The following is a 22468-nucleotide window of genomic DNA, read 5'->3' as shown; positions in this document are numbered from 1 at the left end:
TTAATTGTTGAGCTGACATCTTTACTCTTCAGCATTTTGGAGAGGTCCATGACAACAGACTTTCCTCGAGCAATATGCCTTTTGATTTCTTGACTGCTGTTACCAATTGCGTTGATTGTGGATCCAAGTAAGATGAAATCATTAACAACTTCAATCTTTTTTCCATCAATCATGATGCAGTATATTTGCCCAGTGGTGAGGATCTTTGCTTTCTTGATGTTGAGATGTAACCCATATTGAAGGCTGTAGTCTTTTTTTTCTTTTCGTAACCTACCCATCCTTCTACCCATCAAATTGTGCGACACTTTGATCTTCTGCAACAAGTGTTTCTAGTCCTCTTCACTTTCAGCAAGGTTGTGTCATCTGCATAACACATTTTATTAATAAGTCTTCCTCTGATCTTGATACATTTTTCTTTATAAATTCCAGCTTCTCAAATGATTTGTTCAACACACAGATTGAACAGGAAAGCATACAGCCGTGATGCACACCTTTCTTGATTTTAAACCACGAAGTGTTCCCTTGCTCCGTCTAGATGATAGCTTCTTAATCTAGCTATAAGGTTTCATGTGAGCACAATTAAATGGACTGGGCTTTCTATTTTCCTCAATATTAGCCATAGTTTGTTATGATCCATACAGTCAAATGTTTTTGCATAGTCAATAAAACACAAATAGACATTCTTCTGGTATTCTTCGCTTTCAGCCAAGACCCTTCTGACATCATCAATTATATTTCTGATGCCAATAGCCTCTTCTAAACCTAGCTTGGCCTTCTGGCAGTTCTCTATGAATGTACTGTTCTAGTCATTTTGGGAGAATAAGAAGGGAAGAACTCACATGGCATATCTTGAGCTGAAAGAACTGAAAAACAAATTCAAGCCTTGAGTTGCAATAGTGCGTGATGCTATGGGGAAAATTAAGAATTATCCAGGAAGATCAAAAGATGGAGAGAATACACAGGGTCACTGTACTATAAAGAACTGGTCGACACTGAAATACTTCAGGAAGTAGTATATGATAAAGAGCCAATGGTGATGAAGGAAGACGTTCAAGCTGCATTGGCAAAAAATAAGTCCCCAGAATTTGATGGGCTATCAATTGACATGTTTCAATTAACAGATGTGCTCACCAGTCTGTGCCAAAAAATTAGGAAGACAGCTACCTGGATAACTGAAGAGATCCATATTTATTCCCATTCCCAGAAAAAAAGGTGATCCAACAGAATGTAGAAATTGTTGAACACATTAATATCACATGCAAGCAAAAGACTGAAGATCATAAAAAATTGCTAGAAGTATATAACAGGTACACATTACATTGAGTGAGGAGAAAGCCAATATTCAATAAAGGGATGATCAGTACAAAATCAAATCACTAAAGAAAGTGAATACATAGAAAGGTATGGAAGGATTAATGGAAATCAGAATTACAGGGAAGAAGTAGGAAAGTGTAATTATATTGTGGGCATTGAATTTAATATTCTAGAAAAAAGTATGTATAAAAGGTTGAATAAAGGGGAGCTCTGGTGGCCTAGTGGCAAGGAGCTGCAACTACAATCCCAGAGGCGCATGGTTCAACTCCACCAGATGCACTGCCGGGGAAGGAGGGACAATCTCCTCCTGTACCAGTCAGATCTGATTTGACGGTACACTCACACAGAAATAATAAAATAATTTTTTAAAAAAAGGTTGAATAAAATATTAAATTGTTTTGTAAATCTTCACTTAAATCACAATAAAAATAATTTAAATTGCAAAAAAGTAATTCTAACGTGGTTATTTAGAGGAAAATATTGTGTTTTGTTCAAGTGAATACAGTATTTTATCCTGGAATCCAGTATGATATTACAAGGCCTACATTTTCTAACCTATCTCCCCTAAAAAGTTATAAAGTTATATAGCTGCATTATATTAGTGAAAAACATTGGTATTGGTAAACTGGTGCTTATCAAGCGGGAATGGTAATAAATCTAAAATGTTCAAGGGATAAACCTGGTCATTTTGTTTTGAAAAGAATGCAATGCTTTGATCTTTTCTTGGTTGATTTGTTTGCTATGCTCCACCTCTAGGAGTAGGGCAGCTTTATCTATTATTTGCCATCCTTTACTCCCACCACATCCACATATTCCTTCCATCCAGGTCAGGAATTTGATGCATGTGTTGAGCAGCTGAGAAAACATCAGATTTTTATGGACCGCAAAACGAATTTTTTACATATCATAAAATTTTATTTTGTCCTCATTTACTTCCTAAGAAAACCTTGGCTCTGAAAGTTAAAATTTTTTTAAAGTTTTAAAACATCCTATCTAAACAGTACACTTTCTCTAAATGCTAGGGTCCCAGAGAGCTTAATTTACAAAGTGCTTGGCAACAGATTTCCCCATGTGAGTGTTTCAGCTTAGATACTTGGAAAGGTCAAAGAGCGTGAGAAAGTTAAAGTAACTTAGGACAAATTATCTTACAAGTTCGCCAGAAAGAAGAAAGGTGTGTTTATTCATCACTCTTGTAACCAGTGATTATTACTTTGTAAGAGAATAAACCAGAGGGGCTGCATCTTATTCTTATTATGAGACACAGCGCCTGACTAGCTGGGCTCCTTAAAGTGCCTTTTCAGTTCTGCCACCTGTTGAAATTTGGCTATGTTCTTTAACCCCTCTGGATATAAGTTTATTCATCTGAAAACCAGAGTTAATCATAATAACTGTGTGGAAAATTCATGGCACACATTAAATATTATTATTATTATTATTATTATTATTATTATTATTATTTAAACAACAACATTATTACATAAAGCCACATAGAGTGGTACCTGCCAGACAGAAGGCTAAGATTCATTCAAAACCTGTGTGGTCTCTTCTCCATGCTCTATGCCTTTCTGACGCTTTGGGGAAATTCAGAGGCCATCTTAGATAGGAGTCAGACAGATAAAGAAAGAGTAGCAGAGAGTAAGCTTGATTTTGGCTGCTTCTTCCCACTTTTTTTCTCCATAGGAAATCAAGAGATTAACTCTCCTTTAAAACCCCACTTACCTTCCAACTCACAGTTGTCAACTTGCCCTACCTTGACTCTCTCCTTTCTCTGAGAATTACCACCTCTCATCACCATCTCTATGGCATGATCTAGAACTCTGTCTCTCTGATTGGGGGAATAAAAAGAAGGGGCATCTGTGAATGCAAAGATCTAGTGGCCGATGTTGCTCTTTGCATATTGCAAAGTAATGTTTGTGGATAATAGCAGCCCCATTCTTGTTCCAGATTTAGGCAGAGAAGCAAGACTGCTCTGGTTTACATTAAACTCATTATTTCCTTCCACACATAAAATATTCACAACACAATAGACAGAAGCAGTAACTGGAAAAAATTACCATGGGCCTCAAAGAAGATACATTTCCCCAGATTCCCATCCCCTTAGTGCTCTCTCTCTCTCTCTCACTCATTCCCTCTCAACACCTTCAAACCCTGCCAGAAGCATCAGAGTGCTCCACTGCATGTAAAAAGACAGCACAGAAATCATGCATTATGTCACGTATTGCTCCGATTCAAGAATATCAAGCTGGCCCCTCTAACCACTGTACTCAAATGTGAGCTAGCTTGTAACGTGGGGTGAGGACAAAAGCTGGAGAGCTACTGCCATACCAGGTCCAGCCCATCATGGCAGAGCCTGAGTCGAGACCACGCAACAAGCATGAGAAAGGCAGCTCTCTTCAAAACAGAGCAACTCAGCTGTGGTCTTAGGTGCTATAACCATAAGGAAGGTCAGGCTAAGATCAACAACATTCTCTAATCAGATAAATGGGAGCAAAAATTCCAAGTGCGTTATTTCACTTGAGCATCCTCCACTGTAAAAGGTGAATTCTGGTAACAGATGTCCAAGATTATTGTGAGGACTAAATAAAGTCCCTAGGAAGGGCTGACCTTCAACTTAGCTGTGTAGCTTGGCCCAGGTCTCAATTTTTCCAACTCCCCTCTTCATCCACGAGAGGGAGCCTATCAACCAAGAACGCCTAGTCAGTATTAGTTCTACTTAACCTCCCCCAATGTTGCAGACTCAGCTGCTAAACTCCCACTCTGCCTGCCCTAACTTACATAGGCAGCCTTCTTTCTCACCCACTCCTACCAAATCCAGAACAGGCCTAGCAGGGAAGTCAAGTGCAGCAGCACTGGTGGTAGCAATGTCTACTGTATCAACAAGGTCTTTACAATGTATCGCCAGAAGAGGGAGTCAAAGGAGGGAAACACTATTTTCTTCCCACCCCTACCAAATCCCTGCACTGATTCCAGAGTCATCTCCTGCTAAAAGTCTCTAGATAGTTCATGAAGGCTCTTTTGGCCTCTTCAATGTCTTTCTAGGTCCTAAGATCAAGAAATCCCTGTGGATCAGAAAGCTCTAGTGGAAAATATCAGACCTTGGAGACAAACGGACTTGGGTTCTAGTGCTAGTTCCATTTAGTAATTAGTTGCATAAGCTTGAACATATTTCATCTTGAAGCCTTAGTTTCTCCATCTCTAAAATGGAGTTGATTATGCTTGCTGCACAGGGCCTGCTGTGAAGGCCAAAAGAGCTAAGGCATAGATATACCAATATTTCTTAATATGTGGTTGGGAGAAATGCCGTATATAAGGTAAACCCCCATGTTTCCAGGATGAAACATGAAGAAAATCCAACAACCTGGGAGGTGCACAAAAGGAGAGAAGAGCCAAGAAACAGGATTGCATGGATGGCAGAAGCACAAGACTCAAGGGCAAATAGGCTTCCAGCCATCCCAGAGATCAGACCTACACACAAAAGGAGAATCTAAGGATAACAGAATTTTGGATCTAGGAAAACCCAGGTCATTTCATTTTATTTTATACCTGATTTAAGAATTATGCTTTCTCTAGCTCTTCCAGAGCCCCCAACCTGGTCACTGATGGACATGTCTAGTTAACCCCACCTTCACCACTTAAGGTAGTCCACCAGACAGTTAGATTGGAACAATTTTTATCTCTAAAATTTCCCTTTGCCTCTGGTTCTGCCTTCTGGAGCCCTAAAGCATGAAGTTGCTTTCTATATGAAAGGTCTTACTTCTCTAGAAAAGTTTTCTGCAGTCAGGCTAAGGATCACATTGCCTCTTCCAATATTCTTCTGCCCCTATCCCATCATGGCTTTCTTCTGAATGGGGCTTTGTCAATCTGAATCCCTCATCCAGTGTGGTATCCCAAACTGCATACAGTCCTCTAGGGATAGTCTCTTAGCATCATTACCTGGACAAGTAAGCCTGTCCCTTTCATCTCTAGACTACTGTGAGGCAGCCCATACCAACACCCAACTAAGGGTTCGCTGCAGTGGAACACAGCTCCATTCCTCAAGCTGCAGCTGCCCCTCCTAGGGCCCAGACATCTCAGCCCCTCAGTACCTCAGCTTGCTGCCTCACCATGGGGGAGTTGCAGAAAGCTGTCTCCCAGCATATTTCCTGAAGCAGAAGGTTTCCCCACCCCCAGCCCAGCCTCCAAAGAGACACTTCACTGGTTCTGGCACATGGGAGGACCAGCTGAGCTGTGAGGTGGGGAGTGGGGCGATATGTGGGGGGGGGGGCTGCCCATTCGCTAAAAGATTTCATACTTGCTCTGTGGTATGGCTGGATTAATCAGTCACAGAACCATCAAATCTAAACTGGAGGGGCTCTTAAGGAGCATCCTTTGCCTCTTAAAAAGATATGGAGGAAATGAAGGGCTGAGAGAGGAAGGGATTCAGTCAAGGTCACAAGGCTAATCTGAAGCAGGTCAACAGGAAGGGGAACCAAGGTCTCCAAACTCCCAACTCAATCTTCTTTCCAATATGGCAGAAAATAAATAAGGCAGACTTTAGGGAAACCCTTTGAGCTGGTGCTCTTGACTTTCTCAGTTCATGATGGTATCTATGTGGGGAAAAGTGGCACCAGCCCCATATAATCCACTAAGCCAAAGATATTATCAAGGTATCCTAAACAGACACACAGCACATAAACTGAAAAGGTTTCAACAAGAGGAACGATCTGTAGACTTCTCTTTCTGGTACAGATCTTTAATTGGTGGTGGTGGTTTTTTAAGGGTAGAGTGGGGGTTGACTTTGAAGAACTAGACAACCACCTGGCCTCCATCTTTGCTCCCCTATCTTTGATCCTTTGAGCCAGGATGTGCTGCAGTTTCTCTTAGAAGATTCAGTCTCCAGCAGCCATTCTGGTCCCCACTTGCCTCTCTGGGAAAGGATGGAGCTGTAGCTGCCAGGAGATGAGATCAGGCCTGCACTCAAATCCTTCAATGGAAACCTAAACCAACAAAAAAAAAAGGGGGGTCCCTCCCTTTGGGGTCCCTGAGATGACAATAAAATTCCCACCCGGTACATCCAAAATAAATAAATAAAAGGAAAGCCATCCTCTGACAAGGGCTGAAGGTTGGGGGTAGATAGTGACTGCTCTTAGTCCCTCGCTGGACTTGGCTTTAGGAAAGGTAAGACACCTGCACTCATCTGGTCATCCCAGTATGTAATGGCTAGGGAAGGAATGTCATCCAGTGTCTCTGCATGATTTAAGATAGCGTGAGCGAGGGAGATAAGGAAATAAAATCAGGCACAGGCTTCTTACTTTATCAACTGGACAAGTTGGAGATGAATCTAAAGGAAAGGGGGAAGAGGTACAAACACACGTTCCTTACTTTCTCTGGAGTGTTGTGGCGGGACTGGTGCTGGTACTGGTGCTGTGGCCTCCACCAGCACCAGGACTTGAGCTCCTGGATGCGCCACGACTCAGCTGACCCCGCTCCCGTGGTGGCCGCGACCCTATGCCTACTGCAGCCGAATAGTTGGCTTCCTTCTCACGGCCAGGGTGCGCTGGCCCGGCATCCCGCCCTCCACGCTCGCGACCTAGGACTGGATTTTCTTGGTGCAGGTGGCACTGGGCCATGTCGTGCTCACGGGGTGGGAAGGTACTGTCCTGGAGTGGGTAGGAAGCGTCCCGGTTCTGGTAGGCTCCATCCCGGTTTGGGTAACCCACGTCCCGAGCCACCTGGTGGAACTGGATCTCCCGTAGCTCTCGGTGGTGGAACTGCGTCTCACGCAGGTTCTGATACTGGCTTTCGCGGTTGGGGCTATCCCGAGCACTAAGGGGATCCCTGTGCAGCTCCCCGCGGTGCAGCTGGCTCTCTTCCCTCAGGTCGCGATTCTCTTGAGTGAGCTGGTCTAGCTGGCCTTCCAGCTCTTCAATGCGCCGTCGCTGGGTCTCTAGTAACTGCTGTTGGCTCTCTATAATGTTGTTCAGCTCCAGCAGGTATTCCACTGCTCTGTTCGGGCTCTCGGATCCTGGGCCTCCCGGGGGCCCTGACCCCGCCTCCATCCTGGCAGCCCAGGGACAGGGGAAAGGGCAGGAAAGCCCGGTCCCCACTTGCTCACGGCGCCACCCTCCCCCGGGCCCAGCCGGGGGAGGGGGCCGGTGGGATGCGAGGGCGCGCACCGGGCTCGAGGGCCCGGGGGCCCTAGGGGGCCCAGGAGACAGCGCTAGGGCCGGTAGCACGGGAACCAGGAGCTGAAGCTGATGCTGCTGCTGCCGCCGCAACCACCACCACTACTGCCGCCAAAGCCACCACCACTGCCGCCACCCACCACCAAGGCTCGGCGGACAATCACGGCCCACAGTGCTCCGCCCGCTGCGGAGTCACTGCGCAGCGCGGCCGCGCGGGACCGCCCCGGCCACCGGCCCGCCTCCTGCTCCTACCCCCACTCGATTTGCCTAGCCCATTCGCAAGCATCCCACCAGACGCCTCCACCCACATCCTTAGCCTGAAGCCTTTTGTAGATCTCACCTCCACCGGTTCCAGGGTACTCACCTAAATACAGCTTTCTTTCCTAGCACACTCCAAGTCATCCCTGAAATCCCCATTTTAGGCAGCTCCAGGTCCAGGCCACTCACAGACTCCTCATCTCAATCACTAGGTCTGCTGATCCCAATTCAAATTACAGGCAACCCTTGGTTTTCCTATCTCAGGCTACTAACCTACCTCCTATCCAACTGAATCCCTCCAACCCGGCAAGTCTGTACCTCCCTCGTCCAAGGAAGTCATTACAGCCACAATCCCAAGTCCAGGATTCCTCATTTTATTCAATCCTTAGATCTTTCATCTCTGGCCTTCCCAGAATGCCCCACTGTTAGATAAAAAAAGAGTTGAGAGAGAAAGAAGCAGGAGAGAGAAAGAAGCTGGTCCCAAGAAATGAACAGGCCTTTATTGCATGGTCTGAGAGGGATGCCAAGTGATGAAAAGTGGATTTGATGGAAGGGCAGTTAAAAGTGGTTTCTTTTTATAGGGGCTCTAGGGAAGACTAAGGAAGATGGTATTTTTCTTGGAATTTGGGGCTGTTGTGGTTTGGGTTTGGGCTTTTGTGATCAGGTCCAGAGCTTTATCAGAATCCACTGTCTGGTATGGTCTTTTGTCTGGTTTCTGGTCCGGTCTCTGTTCTGGTAGGCTTAAATGTCTCTGTTCTGGTAGGCTTCTCAAGGAGAGATCAGACATAGGGGCAACTGCTACATTCTTCCTGCATTGCAGACCCTAACGAACATAACACATAACGGTTAGGAGCAAAGTTATCTCTAGGTACTTCCCTTCTGAATTGGGACTACAATTGGGTGGTGGGTGTTTGTTTCCTTTAAGGTCTGAAGGAGGAGTTTCATTTTCATATGTGTTCTTGGTTTGTGAGACAGCAGTGAAATGGTTTATTAAAAATTTCTGAAAAAGAGTTTTAAAACCGTGCAAGAGTTATAAAAAAGAAGAATGATTAGAAAGGGAGTTAGGATGTGGAGTAGCCAAGGGGGAATTGCTGATTGTCACTAAGTTCCTGACTGTAGTTTGCAGAAACAATAGGGGTGTTTTTTTTTGTTTTGTTTTGTTTTGTAACAAGCAGAGACTACCTTTTTATATAGTTAATAGGTTAAGTTTTTTGTTTTGTACTACAACTGCCATGAGGGAGTTAATTTGGTCTTGCAATATAATGTAATGACTTTTGGAAAGTTTTTGAGAGATGCTGGAATTTTCTAAGGAGATGTCTAGGCCTGCAGTGTTAGTAGTAGCTCTTGGCTGGATAATAAAGGGAGGAGCTTTAGTATGATTTGTTCATGTTTGAGGTGCTGAGTTAGAAGGCTAGGTATTAGTTTGGAGTTGGCTTGGTTTGCAGGCTGGAGTAGACATTGTTTCCATAGGCAAAGAAGAAACCACTTCCTGCTTTCAGACATCGCCAAAAGTTGACTCTGAAGAGAAGCAGAACCCAGTCTCCTTTCACTTCTTTGTATGACCTGAAAGATACAGCTAAATATGCAAGCATTAGAAGTTGAAGAGAGATTTTTGGTGGAAGGTATTGGTTTCTCTAAGGCCAGTCTCTTTGTTGAAGAGACGAATAGACAAGACAGTTTGTTACAGCACAGAATGCCAATCTTGATGTTGCAGAGAGTTTCTATTAAGTGATGTCTGGACATCTTGAGCTGAAGGCAGAGTGAGTTTGTGTTGGGTTTGGTGATGTTAGGTTGGGTAAGAGTTTAGCATAGGTGAGGATGATGGAAGCTTTCTATAGGTTTTGGTTTTTTGGTAGTTGTGGAGTATGAGTTGGTTAGAAAGGGGGAAGGGATTAGGACAAGAAATTTGTCAGAGGGGTATGACTTTAGAAGAATTTTTCAAGGAAGAAAAGGTTGTCTGGACAGACATAGATGGGGTAGGGAGGTGTGGTTTGCATCAGAGGTATGTGGCTTAGGACAATAGGTCTGATGATGGGGACTTGAGGAGGAGTGGATGTTTTGTTTTAATTATGTTGTTGTTGTTGTTGTTGTTGTTGTTGTTACGTGCAGTCGAGTTGCCTTCAACTCATACTGACCCTATGTACAACAGCCTTATCCTGTGCCAATCTCACCATCAACAACACATCCACCCCTATTACGCCAGTCACTGAATCAATCCATCTCATCGAGGGTCTTCCTCTCCTGCACTTTCCCTCCACCCTCCCTAGCATGACGTCCCTCTCCAAGACTGGTTCCTCCTTGCAACATGTCCAAAGTATGTCAGATGAAGTTTCAAAATCCCTGCCTCCAAGGAGCAGCCTGGCTTCACCCTCACCGGGACAAATCTGTTTGTTTTCCTAGCAGTCCAGGGTATATTAAATACTCTTCTCCAACACTACAGCTCAAAAGCATCAATTCTCCTTCTATCATCCTTAGCCATTGTCCAGCTCTCTGATGAATAGCAAGTGATTGCAAAGACCATGGCATGTATCAGGTGCATCTTAGTCTCCGGACTGACATCCTTGCACTTCAACACTTTAGAAAAGTCTCTAACCACAGACTTTCCCATCTATATTTGAAGAATTATTTGAATTAAGTCTTTACACAATGGAATTGGGGTTTTTTGGGGGGCGTTATTATTTTTAGTGTATATTTTAAGTGCACTTGGTCAGGTTTAAACATGCTATGATTACTACAGATCTATGTAACATTTTTAAACTTTTATATAAATTTATGACATGCTTTAAATGATAACTTCTGTATGAGTTTGAAAAACAGATATCATATGCTGACAATTTGGATATTGTTGAGGAACGGCTCTAATATACAACAGGGTACTCAGAAATAGGGTAATTTTTATTAGACTAGGTTTGCTAGAACAACTTAGCTAAAATCCTTTTCTTAATTATATTGACTGGTTCTTAGTGCTTAAAGGAAGAGAGTCAGAGTGGAGAGATGTAGTAACTATATCATTTAATATTGAGAGATAGTTAGACTTTGGGGTACTTAGGTTATTAGAGTGTAGAGATTAGGTAGTACTGGATGCAGTACTATTGATAGGTTCTAAGTTTTGGATTAATTTTTGCTTATTATTTGGGTTTTGGGCTCATAAGAAGAGAGTATTATAAGGAGATGGCATGTTTATATAATGGAATTCTACATATTACTGAAAAATAGTGAACTTATAAAACATTATACAACATGGGAAACTTGGAGGACATTATGCTGAGTGAAATATTCTAGTTACAAAAGGATAAATGCTAAATAGTATTACTGTTATAAAGCAAGTCTGACAGGGGAGGTTGGGTGAACAGGACAAGAGTGGAGAGACAACGACCATTACATTGGAACAGATAAAGGAAAGAACTATTTAGAAGGAATGCATGATTAGGCACTCTATGTAGAATAACAGCTCAGAATAAGAGGTACATAAAGATGGCTGGGAGGAGGAAGGTAACTGTACAGGTTTTTCTAAAAATCTGCAATAGTAAATTGGCAGAAGGTTACTAAAAATCCTAAGACAAAATGACTCAAGTAAATTCTTTTTACTGGTAATGTCCATGCATACTCAAGGCTTCTCTAGGCTTATAATGATGCTATCCATGCTGGTCACTTGTAACACCCCTGAGGCAGCTAGGGCACTGTCAGTCTGATTGCTATCAAGACTGGCTTGGGGCATTGCTGAGCCAGGTGTTTATGAGGATTGCATTTAAAGCAAGTGGCAAGAGGTTTCCCTTCTGCCCCTTTACTCTCTCATAGCATCTTTTGATATTTATGAATGTGATGGTGACTAGGCTTTCCACACTGAAAGTTAAAGTCTTTAAATTGGAGGCTTTGAACATGTTTCTGGATGAAAAGGTTTTCAATATTCTGCGATAGCAGTTGTAAGAAATTTGGCTTTTAGCTAGTCCTTCTTTTTCTTTTCCAGGCTGCTATTGTTGAACACTGAAATAGCAACATTTAAAAAAAATAGTTTGAGTTACTTTGGTGGTCTAAAGTTTTTTTCCTCAGGATTTTATTTTAATAGCAGGGACAGACTGATTGATAGAATGAGAATTTATTACTACTCTTTCTCTAGAAGACTTAGGGTCTAAGTTAGTGAATTTTAAGTTGCAGGGTTGTCATTATTTGTATTATTTGTGCTAATTTAGAGTAGTTTACTAAATCTGCCTGAATATCTTTTTTTTAATGAGACAGGTTTGTGTATAATTTCTAGCAGCTATTTTTAGGTCCAATTCTTTGTTTTCATTTATAATTGTAAAATATATAGAATGCATGAGCTTCAACTATTGCTATATTAAACTTAAAACAAAAAGGGAAAGATAAATTTGGAAACACTTTTTTCATTCTGAACTCTGGATGAAAATCTAAAGTGGGTAGGAAATGCTTTAAGGAAAAAAAGAAACAAAATAAAATTCTTAAACCTATTTTAATAAAGCAAAAAAATTTTAAATTATTTTTTACTGAGAGGAAGCATTAGCTTATCAGTACAGAGAATGAATTAGAAAAACAGAAGAAATTATAATATTTAAGACTTTTTTTACTTTACTGTGTTTTAGAATTTACCTTGAAAGGATTAAAAATGGGTTTTGGCAAGAAAAGGAAAGAAGGGAAGGGTTTTTTGTTGCTGGACAGATTTTATATTTTTAGGACCGGTTGGCTGAATTTTTAGAGAGGGTAATGTACTGGAATGGGGTAAGGGGCAGATTGGGAAGAGGGATGGGAGGGCCAGAGGAGTTTGGCCCTTTTGTCTGAGGTTTGGTCTGGATGCTAGGGGAGAATGGTATGGGGGATTGTCTACTGAGTGGGGTCAGGACAAAGGAGATAGATGATGTTTTATCTGCAGGTTAGAGAAGGCGATGTTTTAGTTGCAGAATATTTGTTTAAGATTTCTTTTTAACTGGGAGGTTTGTTATGAGTTTAAATGCTGAGTGGGATAAGTAGAGAGCCAGAGAGAAAAGCCAAGAGTGAAAAAGTTTGGCTGCAGTTTCAGGCTGAATCTGAGAGGGGCAGGAAGGAGAGAAAGGGAGGCAGGCTTTGAATTCAGGTGGCCTGTGTGGAGAGGGCCTCCTGTGGTGAGATGACTTTTGCTTATGGCAAAGGTGGGAGAGCAGGGGGGCAGGAGGTGCTGAGAGATCAGTGAGATTAAAAGTGAGGGCGTTTTGGTCAGGTAATAATGTAAGAGTATCAAGGGAGCAGAGGAGACACCCCAGTGGAGTGTATCAAGGAGGGAAGGATTGGTTGGCTCCCATGATTGAGGAGGACTAAGTAGTGGGAGTTCCAAAAGAGAGACTTAAGGGAATAAGGAGTCCCTTAATTACCTTTTGTTCTCATGAGAAGAAACTCTGCTCACAATGTGGACGTCTTCAGCATCAGGAGAGACCTGCCCAGGTGGTCGAGGGAACTGCATGGCCTAGCACTAGGACTTTTAGAGTCTGAACAGAGCAGGAGACCAAAGAGAGGAGAACCACTGCCTCTTACCCCACATTGGTCTGATGTTGTTCAGTAGGCCAACAATGGCAAAATGCAGAAAGCCCCAGAGAAGGGTGTTCTCAAGGAGAGTTCAAAGAAGGCAGTTCAAAGAGGGGCAGTCAGGAGGCAGATCAAGCCCATGGAGAAGTGAAAAGAATTAAGGCAATCCAGCACATCCTAGGTGCCTTAGGCCAGAGAGAGAGGGACAGGCTACATAGAGGAGAGGCAGAGCCAGTTTTGCAGAGTTTCCAGAGAACCTCAATATGGAATCAGGGCAGACTTCCAAGTAGGGAGAGAGAGAGAGATATGAAAGTGGAAAGTAAAGAAAGTTTGAGTATAGGAAACCTCAGGTCATTTCAGTACTTATGTTTTGAAGGACAGATGGATTAAATGAGCCAAATTTAGTTTAAAAAAATTGAGGATGCTTTAAACTAGGCACAGTATAGAAGGTGCACAAATTTTAGAGGAGGCAGAACAAAGAATTGTTTTTAAATTAGGTGTTATGCCAAAGATGCAAGGGTTTTAGAGGAGGCAGAAGAAAAGACGGTCCTGGGAACATGTCCTGCTGGTATACTGAGGTAAAATAGAGCCAGAGCCCGGCATGTAAAATCTGGTAGAATCAGACATCTCCAACTGCCAGCCAACAGACCCTTCTGACAGCCAAAGCATCCTCCTATCAGTGTCAGGAGGGGGGCCCCAGGGCCCGGCTGGGAGGAGGGAAAGGGAAAGGGGAGTGATCAGTCCCTGGGTGCCTCAAGCAGTGACCCTGGACTCCTCAATCAGAGTAGGCAGAGGAATGGCCTTAGGCAGTTGATAATTGGAGCCAGTGTTGGTTGTTATTGAATTTAAATGGCAAATGGCCTTTGACTTTTGGGATCAGTAAGAAAGTTGAGAGGAGACAGAGACGGAAAAGTTTGGCCTATTTCAGAGGGTACAAGCCAGACCAATAAAGAGCCCAGGCAGGCTCACATCAGTCACTTGGCATAGGCTGCACAAGCCACTGCTTAAGAAAGCAGGTAGGCTTCAGGTCACTTTCCAGAAGACGATAAGCTGTAATAACCTTGATGGGAAGTCTTGCTCTCCAGGTTGGACAGTTGTGGAGAAACAGAAAGGAGGTTTCAGCCTATGACTATGCATTCTTTCCAACTATGTAGATTCCTGGTCAAGGAACCATATGTTAGAAAGAAAAAGGGTTAAGGGTAAGAGAGAGAAAGAAAGAAGCTGGTCCCAAGAAATGAACAGGCCTTTATTGCATGGTCTGAGAGAGATGCCAAATGACCAAGAGTGGAGAAAGTAAAAATGGTGCAAGGGCAGTTAAAGGCAATTTCTTCTTATAGGGGTTCTAGGGAGGACTGGAGAAGATGGTATTTTTCTAGGAATTTGGGACTATTAATTAACTTTAGTTTGGGCTTTTGAGATCAAGCCTAGAGCTTTATCAGAATCCATTGTCTGGTCTGGTCTTTGGTCTGGTTTCTTTTATGGTGTTTGCTTTGGTCTGTGTTCTGATTGCCTTAGATGTTACCAGGTTTTTCAAGGAGTAATCAGGCCTGCGGGCAATTGCTACATTCTTCCTCCATTCCAGACCCTAAAAGAATATAATGTTTAGGAGCAAAGTTATCTCTACCTACTTCACCCTGAATTGGGCAACACTGGGGGGCTGGTGTTGATTTCCTGTAAGGTCTTCCTTCAGGAGGAGTATAATTTTCACGTGTTTTGGGGTAGTTGTATGTTCCTCCACCCACCACACTCCAATGAAATTCAATTGTGGGATCAAGTCTCCATTCATTCATTCAACTCTTTTAGGACTTAACACAAATGTCATCTCACTGAAACCAAACTCAATTTCCACACTCTCCTCTTGACCTCCCACTGCACTTCCTCGATCCCTTGCTTGAAGTACTTGTAAGAGCTGTTTTTACAGCACATTTGTGTTCTTGTTTTATGTCCTCAGCTAAATTGAGCTCCTTAAAACAAAAAAACTCACTGCCTTTGTGAAAATTCACTGGAGTAGATTTCCACTTATTTTCCCTAAGGAATGGTGCTCAAACCAGCAACTTTTCAGTTAGAAGTCTAGTGCTTCAGGATATGAACAGATACTTCACCAAAGAAGACATTCAGATGGCCAACAAACACATGAAGACATGTTCAAAATCCCTAGCTCTAAGAGAGATGCAAATCAAAACAAATATGTGATATCATCTCATCCCAGTAAGAATAGCAAAATTTAACAGAACAGAAAACAACAAATGCTGGTGAGGTTTTGGAGAAACCGGAACCCTTATTCATTGTTTGTGGGAGTGTAAAATGGTGCAGCCACTATGGAAGGCAGTATGGCACTTTCTCAAAAAATTGCAAATAGAAATATCATTTGACCCAGCAATTCCATTACTTGGAATATATCCCAAAGAAACCATAACTGCCACCCAAACATATACATATGCACACCCATGTTTATTGTGTCTTTGTTCACAATGACAGAGTTGGAAACAACCTAAGTGCCCATCAACAAACTAATGGACCGTGGAACACTACGCTGCATTGAAAAAACAAGGAACTCATTAAACAGTAGTCAAAATGGATGACCCTGGAGGACATTATGCTAAGTGAAATTTCACAGTAACAAAAGGACAAATACTACATAGTGCCAATGTTGTAAAACGGGACTGACATAGGGGTTTGGGTGGGGGAGACTGAGAAACGTGATAAATTATGTATACTTCATGGAAACAGATTGGAGAAAGAACTGTTTAAAAGGTATATTATTAGGTATTATTGTCATGACAGGAGTCCAGAATGAAGGCTGCATAGTGGAGTGGACTTGGCGGGGGCGGGGCGGGGGAGAGATTGTATAACAATGAAAGAATTTTTCTTTTACTTTTCAAAGAGAAGAATGAACTGGAGGGGAGGGATGGGCAGGGAGAAAAGTGCAACAATGAATGAATGGGGGGGGAATAAGTCTAGTGCTTAACGTGATACCAAAGCTCCTTTTAAAGCTAGAAACACTGCTTAATTTATCTTTGTGGAAAGCTTATAGTAGAGAAGAAAGCATGAGTTTAACAATCAGACAAAGCTGGATTTAAATTACATCTTCTTCTACAGACAAAGGAGCACACCAAGCAACAGGAGAAAAGGTCAGGAGAGGTAGGGGCTCTGTGATGAAAGTGAGCACTCTCCATTGCCTGTGGGGAGATAGAACTGAAGCATTCCCAAGACTGTAGGTACCTCCACCGGGAGTCCTTGCCTCTGTGATTGTGGGGCTATCCCAGGGACCAAACAGGACAAGATATTTTAGTACATAGAACTTCAGTCAGAGGGAAAGGATTTTTTTAGCTCTCTGGGAGAGTCAGAGGGCTGACTTAAGACGCCTTGCACATAAACTACTTGAGCTAGCAGCCCTGACCTCTAATCTCCCACAACTGCAGAGACAAAGGAACATATTAAGGTCCAGGAGAAAAGGAGCTTAAAAAACTGCTTGACTAAAGCACCTCATCTCATACCACTCAGCCACTTCATATATGAAGGAGGCCTACAGAGTTGATTTCAGGAGATTATTTCAAGGCAAGATTCCTACAGGCCTACAGTGCAGAACAGAGAGAACTTCAAGGACTTTAAGAAAGGCAAATTTTCCCTGAAATGACTTACACTGGGGTGAGTACCTAACCACATCTTAAATTGACAACTAACTATTAATATTTTAAAGGCAAGAACCAACAACAACTTTTACGAACACAATAGAAACAACCTAACTTTTAGGAACACAATAGAAACAACCTAACACATACAAGAAAAGCTTGACATAATGTCAAGAAAGCAATTGACAGCTTCAAACACCATGAAAAAACAAATTAAGCCCTTTTTTAAGGGAAAAAACCCATCCAGAGAATATCAGAGACCTCATGATACCCCAGAGTCAAGAAGGGAGATGATATGTGTTGATATAAACAATAAGTAGAGAACTAGAAAAAATATATTGAAGAATTATTTGAACAGCTATAGATGAAAGTGCAAACGATGGAAGAAGCAATGGAAATCAAGAAAGCAAATGCTCCAGAGACACAGAGCTAGAAGAAATATATTGATGAGGAGGAACTTGCAGAACTACAGAAGAAAATACAAAATAGGGAGAATTAAAACTATAGCTAAAGAGAAACAAGAACTTTAAAAATCATCACAAAATAGAGAGGATACTTCCAGCACAGTACTAGAAATAACAGAAAGGCATCAAAATGCAATCCAGAGCATTAAAATTGAAATGGTGGAAATGTTCAAGATGTTGGAAGTACAAAAAAGTAGAACATCCAAACAACTATGAGATACCATCTCACCCCAGTAAGAATAGCAAAATTTAACAGAATGAAAAACATCAAATGCTGGTGAGGTTGCATAGAAAATGGAAATCTCATTCACTGTTGGTGGGAGTGTAAAATGGTGCAGCCACTAGAGAAGACAATAAGGTGCTCTCTCAAAAAGTTGCAAATAGATATACCATTTGACCCAGCAATTCCATTACTGGGAATATACCCTAAAGAAACCATAACTGCCACCCAAGCAGATATATGCACATTCATATTCATTGAGGCTTTGTTCACAATAGCAAAGAGTTGGAAATGACCCAAGTGCCCATCAGCAAACAAATGGATAGAGAAGCTGTGGTATATTGACACGGTGGAATACTATGCTACATTGAAAAACAAGGAACTCATGCACTATTATTCAAAATGGGTGACCCTGAAGGACTTTATGCTGAGTGAAATATCTCCATCACAAAAGGACAAATACTGCATAGTGCCACTGTTGTAACTGACATTGGGGTTGGGGGGGGGGAGACTGAGAAACATGGGATAAATTATGTATACTTCATGGAAACAAATGAGAGAAAGAATTGTTTAAAAGGTATATATGATTAGGTTTTATTGTCATGACAGGAGTCCAGAATGAAGGCTGCATAGTGGAGTGGACTTGGGGGGAGGGATTGTATAACAATGAAAGAATTTTTCTTTTACTTTTGAAAGAGAAAAGCGAATTGAGGAGGAGGGGTGGGCAGGGAGAAAAGTGAAACAATGAATGAATGGAAACCCTAAGTCTCTGTAAACTTCCATTAAAATTAATTTTTTAAAAACCCAGACAAACAAACACAACCAAAAAAAGTGGAACAGAAGAGATGAAGCAGAGAGTCAGTGAGCTGGAAGATAAGACCCTCAATGGAAGCATACTAGAAGAAAAATCAGAGATAAGACATGAAGAAAATATTAAAATTATGTGGGATGATATCAAAAGGAATAACATATATATGATTAGAATTCCAGAACATGAGAAGGATAGGAAAATCACTGAGGAAATTGTGGAAAAGTTACTAGAAAAAACCTTCACAGGTATTGTGAAGAACAAGGAAATACACATTTGGGAAGCTCAGTGAACACCAAATAGACTAAATTCAAAAAGGAAAACATCAAGAAATATCTTAGTCAAATTCTCCAAAATAAAAGATAAGGATAGAATACTGAAAACAGCATGGGGAAAATAAAGAGTCACCTACAAAGGAAAAGCAATCAGATTAAGTTCTGATTTTTCAGAAGACACCATGCAAGCAAGAAGACAATGGGTTGGCATATACAGGTTGAAAGGAAACAACTGCCAACCCAATCCACGACCCTGTACCCAGCAAAGCTCTCCATCAAATATGAAGGAGAAATTGCATCCTTTGCAAAAAAGAAAGAATTTAAGGAATTTGTGAAAACAAGGCCAAACCTACAAGAACTTTTGAGGGAAGTCCTACACACAGAGACACCAAAGGAAAGTGGATGGACCATAGTAACAAGAAACAACAACAACAAAAAAAGAAACACAGCAAAATGACAACAATAACACCTGGCCTATCAATAATCACACTTAACATGAATGGACTTAATGCACCAATCAAGAGAAAAAGAGTAACAGAATGGATAAAAAAGCAAAATGAAGAGAAAGATAGACTCAAAATCAAAGGCTGGAAAAAAATATACCAAGCAAATGGCATTCACAAAAAAGCAGGAGTCACAAAATAGACTTCAGAATGAAAATCACCATAAAAGATAAGGAAGGGCACTAGATAGTGACTAAAGGCACAATAGACCAAGAGAACATAACATTGCACCAAATGATAGACCTGCCGGATACATAAAACAACTATTAACAGAACTGAAGAAAGAAATAGACAGCACCACAATAGTGGTTGTTGTTATGTGCTGTCGAGTTGCCTGTGACTCATAGCAACCCTGTGTACAACAGCCCTAAACCCGGGGCTGTCCTGTGCCAATCTCACTGTCTCTGACACACCTACCCCCATTACCCAAGTCACTGAATCAATCCACCTCACAGAGGGTCTTCCTCTCCTGTGCTGTTCCTCCACCCTCCCAAGCATGACATCCTTCTCCAGGGACTGGTCCCTCCTTGCAACATGTCCAAAGTATGTCAGATCCTTGCCTCCAAGGAGCAGCCTGGCTTCACCCTCTCCAGGATGAACCTGTTTGTTTTCTTAGCAGTCCATGGTATATTCAACATTCTTTTCCAGCACCACAGCTCAAAGGCATCAATTCTCCTTCTATCCTACCTAGTCATTGTCCAGCTATGCATAGCAAGTGACTGGAAAGACCATGGCCGGTATCAGGCCAGGAAAACAATCTGTACACCCGATCTACAGGACACATCACCCTCACTTGGGAAACATTACCACTAAACTCGAGAGACACTGGCCACAGCATAAGAAATTGTCAGCAGCTGGAGTGTTTGCAATCACAGAAGCCCATAAAGCTTGAGATACATCTATCAGATCAAAGGCTGGACAACTGGAGATAGGTGTTGAAAGAAGTAGATGGAAGTGGAGGGGGATGGTGGTGGATGGTGGAGCAGGGAAATAAGTGGGTCACTTGTGTCAAGGGCAGAGACAACACTGAAACTAATGGTTAATTTCAAAATTGGGAAAATATCTTTCTTCTGTTTTTTTCTGTAAAATAATTGTCAGATACTTCTCTAAATCTGAGCATTCAGTAAGACAGACTAGGAAGGATTGACCATCCACTTCCGAAATAACAGGCCTCTGAAAACACTATGTACAACAGAATACACATAGACTAACAGATAGGGTAACTGTGGCAGAGCTTTCAAGTATGGAAATACAAAGGAAGAGGAACAGCTGTAAGTAGATACTAGTGATTGGAACATAGAATGTGAGAACCATGAATGCGGGAAAAATAGATATTGTTAAGGAAGAAATGGAAGAATAAATATTGACATATTAGGTATTGCAGAGATGAGATGGACTAGCATGGGACATTTTGAGTCAGACGATCATATGATCTATTACTTCAGAGATGAAAAGGTGAGGAAAAATGGGGTTGCTTTCATAATTAGAAAAGTAATTTCTAGATCCATCTTAAAATGCAATATTGTAAGTAACAGGACAATATCCATACACATACAAGGAAGTCCAGTGAATACCACTATCATTCAGATATATGCACGAACAAGCAGAGCCAAAGAAGAAGAAACAGAAGATTTCTACAATAGTAGTAGGAGACTTTAACACACCACCCTCATCAAAGGATAGGTCAACTAAAAAGAAACTTAACAAAGATGCAGAAAATTAAACTACACGGTCAGCTAACTTGACCTCAATTAACTTTCTTCTCATTTGCACATGGTACATTCTCCAGAATTGATCACATAGTAGGACACAAAGCAAGCCTCAACAAATTAAAAAACATTGAAATAATACAAAGTATCTTCTCAGACTGAAATTCCTAAAACTAGAAATTAACCACAAAAGAATAAGTGTTATAAAGCCATCAATGTGGAAGCTAAATAACACCCTTCTTGAACACAATTGGGAAGAAATAAAGAATGAAATTTTAAAAATTCCTCAAAACAAATGATAATGAAAACACAGCATACCAAAACCTTTGCGATGCAGCTAAGGCACTCCTCAGGGATAAGTTCATAACAATAGGCAAACACATAACAAACTAAGAAAGAAACAAAATAAATGATCTAACTCAACACCTTCATCAAATAGAATAAGAACAACAATCTAACCCAAAGCCTCTAGAAGAAAGAAAATTATAAGGATAAGAGCTGAAATAAATGAGACAGAAAACAAAACCAACTGAAACCATCAATAAGACCAAAAGCTGACTTTTTGAAAGGAACAATAAAATTGAAAAACCATTGGCAAACTTAACAAAAGAAAAAAGGAGAATGCACAAATAACTCGATAAAGGAATGATAGAGATGACATCACAACAGAACCAGAGGAAATCAAATCTATAACATCAGAATATTAAAGGCTATACTCAGATAAATTTGAAAACTTAGAGGAAACGGACAAATTTCTTTAAACTCATGCCCTACCCAGATTGACACAATCAGATGTAGAGCACTTGAACAGACCCATTACAAAAGAAGAAATTTAACAGGCCATAAAAAGACACTCCCACAAAAAAAAGTCCTGGACCAAATGGCTTCAAAGCTAAATTCTATCAACCATCCAGAGATTTATCACCAACTCTACTTATTTCAAAATATAGGAAAAAGAAGGTACACTCCCAGAGTTGTTCTATAAAGCAGGCAAAAATGTTACCAAAATATAAAACTACACACGAATATCTTTCATGAACATAGACACAAAAACCCTTAACAAAATCCTAGCCTAAAGCACTTAAAAAAATTCTTCATGACCAAGTGGGATTCATAAGAGGTATGCAAGGATAGTCCAACATAATAAAAATAACCAATGTAATTCACTACATTAACAAAACAAATACCAAAAACCATATGATCCTAGCAATTGATGCAGAAAAGACATTTGGTAAAATTCAATACCCCTTCCTGATTAAGACACTCAGCAAAATTGGAATAGAGGGGAATTTCCTCAATATAGTCAAAAGTATACATGCAAAACCGAGAACCAATATCTTTCTGAATAGAGAAAGACTAAAACCATTTTCTCTGTGACCAGGGAGCAGACAAATATGTCCTATTTTGCCACTGCTATCCAATATTTTATTGGATACTAAAGAGTTCAATAGAAGATTTCAAAAGTCAGCGCGAGATGACAAAGCAAAATATTACAATGAAATGTGCAAGGAGTTGGAGTCACAAAATCAAAAGGGCCGAACTCGCTCAGCATATTTTAAGCTCAAGGAACTGAAGAACAAATTCAAACCTCGAGTTGCTATAATCAAGGA

The 22468-nt window shown here is 41.2% G+C and overlaps 1 protein-coding gene and 1 pseudogene across 2 annotated transcripts in view; one reads left to right on the top strand and one right to left on the bottom strand.

Annotated features, from left to right (window-relative positions):
* The window catches only part of IQSEC2 (IQ motif and Sec7 domain 2), a 358697-nt gene extending 351345 nt beyond the window's left edge, over nucleotides 1-7352 (bottom strand). For both annotated transcript variants that reach the window (XM_006898888.1, XM_006898889.1), the window contains exon 1: nucleotides 6676-7352. In XM_006898888.1, coding sequence (XP_006898950.1) covers nucleotides 6676-7352 — 677 coding nt within the window. The remainder of the gene's footprint in view (nucleotides 1-6675) is intronic.
* Nucleotides 7353-9655: 2303 nt separating this feature from the next.
* LOC102845391 overlaps nucleotides 9656-22468 on the top strand; it is a 23189-nt pseudogene continuing 10376 nt past the window's right edge.

This window comes from Elephantulus edwardii, unplaced genomic scaffold (assembly GCF_000299155.1).
Source record: "Elephantulus edwardii isolate Elephantulus edwardi_28Jun2011 unplaced genomic scaffold, EleEdw1.0 scaffold00239, whole genome shotgun sequence".
In the NCBI taxonomy this organism is placed as follows: domain Eukaryota; kingdom Metazoa; phylum Chordata; class Mammalia; order Macroscelidea; family Macroscelididae; genus Elephantulus; species Elephantulus edwardii.
This window is presented reverse-complemented; position numbering and strand designations above follow the sequence as displayed.